Source organism: Myotis davidii, unplaced genomic scaffold (assembly GCF_000327345.1).
Source record: "Myotis davidii unplaced genomic scaffold, ASM32734v1 scaffold1036, whole genome shotgun sequence".
Lineage (NCBI taxonomy): Eukaryota > Metazoa > Chordata > Mammalia > Chiroptera > Vespertilionidae > Myotis > Myotis davidii.
Window position 1 is genome coordinate 1,769,473 of NW_006287260.1, and position 7,021 is coordinate 1,776,493.

General features: G+C 41.6%; 1 protein-coding gene across 2 annotated transcripts; it reads left to right on the forward strand.

Moving 5' to 3' along the window:
• Positions 1–43: 43 nt before the first annotated feature.
• SRSF3 (serine/arginine-rich splicing factor 3) lies at positions 44–6,269 on the forward strand. Of its 2 annotated transcripts, XM_006759029.2 has the most exons (6): positions 46–174; positions 1,269–1,476; positions 2,612–2,746; positions 4,893–4,931; positions 5,167–5,253; positions 5,436–6,269. In XM_006759029.2, the coding sequence occupies exons 2-6, from the start codon at positions 1,271–1,273 to the stop codon at positions 5,461–5,463; spliced, it is 495 nt and encodes a 164-aa protein (XP_006759092.1). In that variant the 5' UTR covers positions 46–174; positions 1,269–1,270; the 3' UTR covers positions 5,464–6,269. The 2 variants fall into 2 exon arrangements, with proteins under 2 accessions (XP_015416354.1, XP_006759092.1); XM_015560868.1 differs by lacking the exons at positions 4,893–4,931; positions 5,167–5,253; positions 5,436–6,269 and adding an exon at positions 3,572–4,025 and having other exon boundaries at positions 44–174; positions 2,612–2,772.
• Positions 6,270–7,021: the final 752 nt, after the last annotated feature.

Sequence of the window (7,021 nt, forward strand, 5' to 3'; positions counted from 1 at the left end):
TCCAATCACGTGACTCCAGCATGGCGTATAAATAAGGGCGAGGAGACGGCGGTGGTCCGCCATTTCGTGGACGCCGGGGAGGTGCGGGGACCTGTGGAGCCGGGCGGAGGGGAGCCGAGGAGCCGTCCGAGGGTGTGTGGACTTTAGCCGCCGCGTTTCTCACTCCAGATCTCGGTAAGAGGCCGGGTCCGAAGGAGGGAAGGGGAAAGAGGGACTGAACAGGGGCGAGGTGGGGCCGGGCCCCATGGCGGCGCCAGATAGAGACAAAGGGCCACCGCCGCCATTTTGTGACGTGCGGCGCGGGCGGCGGCGGGCTGGCAGCCCAGCGGGCGGGCCCCGGCCTGGAGGGAAGGGCCTTTGTGGGGGGATGCGCCGGGGGTGAGGTTGCCCGAGGATCAAGGCAGAGGGGGGGAGCTGGTAACCGAGTCGTACGCCAGGCCGCGCGGCCTTTCAATTTATGGCGCCTTTTTTTTTTCCGCCCCACGTTTTCTGAAGCTCCCAGGGTTTTTGTCCCTGGGCTCTAGCAAAGCTGGGAGCTGGAAGGGGCCCATGGAGGCAAAAAAGGGGACATCATGTAGTAGTTTCAGTAATAAGGAATTCATAAAAAGACTGGAAATCTCGATTCACAGGAAGTGGTTTCTGTACTCAAATTTTCATGTAATTTGAATTCGACTCCACTTTTTTACTCCTTGAACCCAGCCTTTTTTTTTTTTTAAACCCATCTTCTGTGGGCAGCATTGTTTTTGTAGCTGCGTCCCGGTAGCCCGTCGGCCTGAAGCTGGTCGCAGGGAGGTTTTTTTTTGTTTGTTTTTTTAAATCGGTCTGCAGCCGTGGTTTGCTCTCACCTCCCGGGCACAGGGCGGGGTCACGCCAATAGGATGTGTCCGGGCTGGTTTTTTAATCGGATTAAGCCGCGCGGGGGAAGAACCGGGGTGGGAATGGTCCTTACACCGAGTATTGAGAGGCCGCTCTTTGCAGCTATTGATACCGGCCTCGGGTGATGGGGGCGCGGCCCGGGCGGCTCCAGTGGCTCAGCCCCAGCCCCTAACGTGCGAGCGGCTCGTTCACCTGCCTCGGACATTTCATTTTAGACGGGGTCGGGATGCATGCCCTTCAGTCTTATTTAACGGAGAAACGGGTGTTTCGAGGGTGGTAGTTTTACTTAGGTTTTAGTATTCTGGCAGTCTTTCCTAAGGGTGTTTCTCACTGTGTGTGCAGATGATTTGGTTAAATCTTCCATATTTTGGTTTTGTCTTTTATTTTTACAGAAATGCATCGTGATTCCTGTCCATTGGACTGTAAGGTTTATGTGGGAAATCTTGGGAACAACGGTAACAAGACTGAGTTGGAGCGGGCGTTTGGCTACTATGGGCCACTCAGGAGTGTGTGGGTTGCTAGAAACCCTCCCGGCTTTGCTTTCGTGGAGTTTGAAGATCCCCGAGATGCAGCCGATGCTGTCCGAGAGCTAGATGGGAGGTAATTTAATCGTTGATTTAAATAATGTCGCTTAAAGTTTTTAATGTTTAAAAATCTCTGGGATAATGGAACGAGTGGCTTCTTGGTTATCTGAAATGGATGTTACTGGAAATTTGTGTACACCTTTTTTTGCAATAAAAAAAAGGACCGAACAGTTTTAGTGGAGATACGAAGGCGGATTCTTTTTATTCAGTTGGTCATTGAGGAAAATAATTAGGTTTAATGGTCAATTCTTGGGTGGACAGCTGCATCCAAAAAATGGTCAAAACATTTTAATCTAAATTCTCTGCAGTGTCAACTGTTGTCACCTTTGAATTGATTCTAAAACAGCTGTGGAACCATATTTTCTTTAAGAATGGCCCTGTATTGATAATTGTAGCTGGATGGTGCTTTCGTGGGTGTATTGCACCGTTATCTTGAACTGTTTGGAGTGCTGCTTTTAGGAAGTCTGGCTTGTATAGCAGTTCCGCAGCTGGTGCTAATACCAAGTCTTAATAGCGAGCAGGTTGCCCCTTCTATTTGGCTGGCATTTGGAACCATTGGATTTCAATCCTAAAATTAAATGTTTGGAGGGTTGGCTGTATAAAAGCTTGTTTATCCAAGCAGATTGCAGAAACGTATTTCCAGGGTTGCACCTCTTCCCAGTCACTGTGGCTCAATCTAAATATAATGGCTGTTGGAATTTTTTATGTCAACTATTGTGATGAGGGAGAGGGTGATGTAAAGTAAAATGGCCAAATGTCGTATTTATTGCTGTTACATGGACGGGGTGGAGTAGAGACCAGCAAATATAGTGTAAGATGTGTAAACAAGCGATGGGACCTCAGGAAGAAGTCACACAGGATGTATAGATGAACTAGTTCTGTAAGGATTAGCCTGCGTGTTTTCACACTTTAATTACAACTGCCAACAAATTAACATTGAGCCCAGTGATCAGACTGACTCTTAACAAAACAATAAAGTGTAAGGAAGTTAGTTTCCCTTAAGGAAAAATAAGGGAACCAGAACTGTTTTGGCATTAAGGATTCTGCAGGCATTCAAATGTATTCTTAACTAGAAGTGCTTTTTGCTTTAATAAACATCTTTTAGAAAGTCAGTTTGGCTGCTTTAAATGTAAATGCTTTTATCTCCCTAGAACACTATGTGGCTGCCGAGTAAGAGTGGAACTGTCCAATGGTGAAAAGAGAAGTCGAAATCGAGGCCCGCCTCCCTCTTGGGGTCGTCGCCCTCGAGATGATTATCGGCGAAGGAGTCCTCCACCTCGCCGCAGGTACTTGAGAGAGAGCGTGACTAGAGGTATTGGTGTAATGGAGTAGGTAATAGGAGCAGGTACTTCTCTCAAAGTTTGTTGGTGGGTTTTAAATGTATTGTGCAGAACCGGAGGTTTTTATGAAGCATTTGCTGGGTGTAGTTTGGGGTATGTGAGTTGTGCTGAGTGTTGGCTTTTGTCTTTAGGTTCATGTTGGTAGACAGTAACTTCTATCTTGGATCTATCTTCTAGTTCATCTTCTAGTTGCATCTTTCCAAGTCTTCCCTTATACTTCAATTTAGGCCTTTTTCCATTTCTTGACTCCATAATGACAAACATTACATTCAACTCTAGCTCTTCACCAAAAAATGTGTTTTCTATTAGCACGATTGTAATATTTATCAATCAGGCAGCTGTTTTAATGTTACAACTGGTAAAATAGAAATCTTTCTGAAACTAACTTAAGTCACTGACCAATAAAGGGGGCTAGAAAAGTAATCCCAGTCATCTATTCTTCATACCCAAATAGGAGAGAGAGCAGTTTTTTTATAATTGACAGTGGCATCATTCTTGGACCAGGCAGTGTTGTCTGGATGCTAAGTCCACATCTCCTCAAATCTCCAAAATAGTTTCTGAAGGACTGAATTTACCTCTTAAAGGTGAGTGAGGTCCTAGGAGATAGGAGTTCAAAATCTTGCCCCTTTTGCTGTTTTGAAAAACAACACACTTGTTGCCCATCATAATAGAGTATTTGTTAGCTAATAGATGGTTGTACTGATGGCTTGTTTTTTTCATTTTTTTTGTGCTTTTTGGTCCATCTATTAATAAAAATGAACCCCGTTACAGAGTCACCATCATGTCTCTTCTCACCACCCTCTGAGTCTGCATTAGCCAGTCAACTAGCCCTTTCAGCGTCATGTGACCAGCGCGCCCCATTCAGCTTGGCTGGTGTCGTTTCACATGACCCAGGCATGGCCAGTCGTCAGGTTGCACCGCCCTTTGGTTCCCGAGCATGCTGTTTTCTCTCAGCCTTCTCTCCAACCTTAACCAAATCGGCAGCAGCCACCTCGACCGCCCACACATTCCTGGCCAATCAGCTCAGCTGTTTATTTACCAAATGTCTTCACAACAACTACAGCAGCAGCCTTCGGCTAACAAAAAAGCAGGAAAAATCCACAACACCCCCTTCGCCAACCAACTAAATCCAACGCAACATCTGGCAAAACCTTTTCAGCAAATTCTTCCTGGCCGTCAGTCCGGCAGCCTCACCTCACCATTTCTAGCTTGTTGAAACCCAAAACTAGTAAGTTTTTCCTGCTTATACAGTTTACTGCTGGTTAAAATAAGGAGTAAGCGGCTTAAAGTAATTCTTTTTTTCTGGATCAAAGGCTGGCTGTGCATAATTGAATGGTAATGTACATATATATTGCTTGAATAAAACTTTTAAGGGTGATAGGGAACTCATAATGTAACTAGACCTTTCAAGTGAAACTTATTTGCATGTGTGAGATGCCAAACTAAAAATTTTAATTACTAACAGATTTAGCTTTCCTTTCTAGCAAAAATTTGACTCCTATCACCTTTAAATGGTTTTACTAACAGTTTTCAAAATTTTAAAATTTTGGGGGTGAAGTGGGCCAAGAGCTAAGGTAATTTTGATAAGTCTAAACACACCCTTAAATGTGACGATCACAAATGCAGTTCTAATGTAGCACTTAATGGCATCAATATTTACACCTAGCGCGTTTTCACAATTACACTATCCACCTGGTACCTAAGTCTTGTCATGGACTTCTAGGTTTGCATGGGTTCCAAATACTGGTTTATGGTACTGTTTTTGGAACTACTTGTGGGACTACATTTTGGTGTGGTGTTTTGGGTAGTGAAGTTTGACATGAAGTTTTGCATTGGACAGATCTGCTGTGAAGCATTCTTTGTTAAAGTGAGTCCATGGTTGGAATACCTGCTTTTCACTTGAGCTTTTGGTTCCTTAATCCTTCCGTGCCTTTTTTTTTTCTTTTCTTTTTTTTTTTTTTTTTTTTGGACGATGGGTGCCAGTTCTTCGGCACATTCACTGGGCCCAACAGTGAGATTGAAAAGTTGGGAAATGCCTCACGCCATGAATACTAGTTGACAGTTAGCCTAACTTTCTCGTTTCTGCTTTTAGATCTCCCAGACGGAGGAGCTTCTCCCGTAGCCGGAGCAGGTAAATGACTTTCTCGGCCACAGTCTCAGAAATGGCAGTGTCGTTTGCTATTCGCATGCTGTTTTCTAAGTGACTTGGTTATGGTAATGGATCTTGTAATGAATTCTTAGTAATAGATAAAGTGTTACATAGAACCGGTATTAAGTTTAGAATTAACTCTTTGTTTTCAAAGACTTATTGGAAATATTGTTTATAGTCCTGAATGGTCCCATTTTTCTTTTGCCTCTGTCTGTAGGTCCCTTTCCAGAGATAGGAGAAGAGAGAGATCACTGTCTCGGGAGAGAAATCATAAGCCGTCTCGATCCTTCTCTAGGTCTCGGAGGTAAGATCTGTAATGATGAGCTAGTTAAGACCTTGTATGCCTAACTTACTAAAGCCGCAAATAGGTCTAACGAAGCCATTTTTATATAATTATATAATTTTCTACCATAAAAATTTTTTGATGTTTTGTCACTGTCACCAAGTTACAGATGGAACCTGTTTTTCTGCTTTTGTTTTTTTTAGCCGATCTAGGTCAAATGAAAGGAAATAGAAGACCAGTTTGCAAGATGAGTGGTGTACAGGAAATAACTTCATTTGACAGGAGTATGTACAGAAAATTCAAGTTTTGTTTGAGACTTCATAAGCTTGGTGCATTTTTAAGATGTTTTAGCTGTTCACATTTGTTTGTCTTGGAACAGTGACACACAAAGATGTAATTCTCTATGGTTTGAAATGGATCATATGAGGCATGTAATATCAAGAATTGTTACTTTACAATGTTCCCTTAAGCAAAATTGAACTTGCTTTGAACTTCAGTCTTGCGTAGACTGATAATAAACCTCTTAACTTCTGCCCAGCTAAAGTGTGATGTTGAATATTGTGGAAACAAAACTGGCAAAAATTGGATTTAAGACTTTCCATAGCTGTGACACCTAATATGCAGCTGTAGTTGGAACAGGCAGTCTTCAAAAGCTGCTGTGAACACACGCCAGCAGCTAAAAATTTAAAGCTGCTCCCTTAAACTAGATTAGAGGTTTAAAAAAATCCAACTAGTCTTTACATTGGGCAGATGTTGTCCAGTTGGTGTAGAATCTTAAGTTTTTAAGAAAGTTAGTTTACCTTTGCTTTTGGTCTTAAATTTCTTAAGTGATTGCTATGTATGAATACATGGCTATTGGTAACATTCTTCACTTGGAAGTTTGAGACTATTCAAGATACCAGTGTCCTGCCAGTTTAAGGGTACATTGTAGAGCTGAACTTTGAGTTACTGTGCAAAATTTTTTTTCATGCTGTCATTTGTAATATGTTTTGTGAGAATCCTTGGGATTAAAGTTTTGGTTACAAATTGTTGTTTAACCTGAAAGCCTGTTTTTCCTTGCAAAACTAAAATGTGTGAGCTTGGTATCAAGTTCAGGTATAACATTCCTATTGGAAGCCATACTTATATTTTCTTGTAAAGTGCTTTTGAATTAATAAATAATAGCCTAACTGTAATAGTCAAACCCACTATTACCATAGTTCTTGTCCCATGGAAAGCAGTTGGTTACACAAATCTTATAAGAAACAAAATTGAGGCTTTTGAAGTGAAGGGAATTTTTGGTTGTCACTTAAGTGATTGTTCTTAAGTTTTTTCCTTAGACTTACTCAGTGACCAACATTTTAAAGGTTAGCATCCTAGTACATTATAACCCAAAGTTGCCCATAAAAAGGCTTTTAGCATTAGCATGAGAACTTTCCACAAAGCTTTAAAAATTGCTTCCATTTTATTTTCCATATTTGAGGTGTTGCATGGGAATTCTAAATTGATCCATTATAATGTAAAATTCACTATATGGTTCAAATGTAACAGTGCAGACTTGAATATGGAGGCATGCATAACCTTCCTCTTAGAAATAGAGGAGCTGTAATTTCTAAATTTTGTGCAATTAGATTAAACCATAATGTAACAGTCTTGTGGCTTAGTTTCCTTAAATGTGCTATTTTATGACAGTTTTGGATTATCCTGACTTTAATATGACAGAAGTTATTGAGTTGAATCTATAAGGCTATACACATATACTGTAAGAGAATTTAATTGATTTTTAGAGAGGTAGGAAGAGAGAAACAAA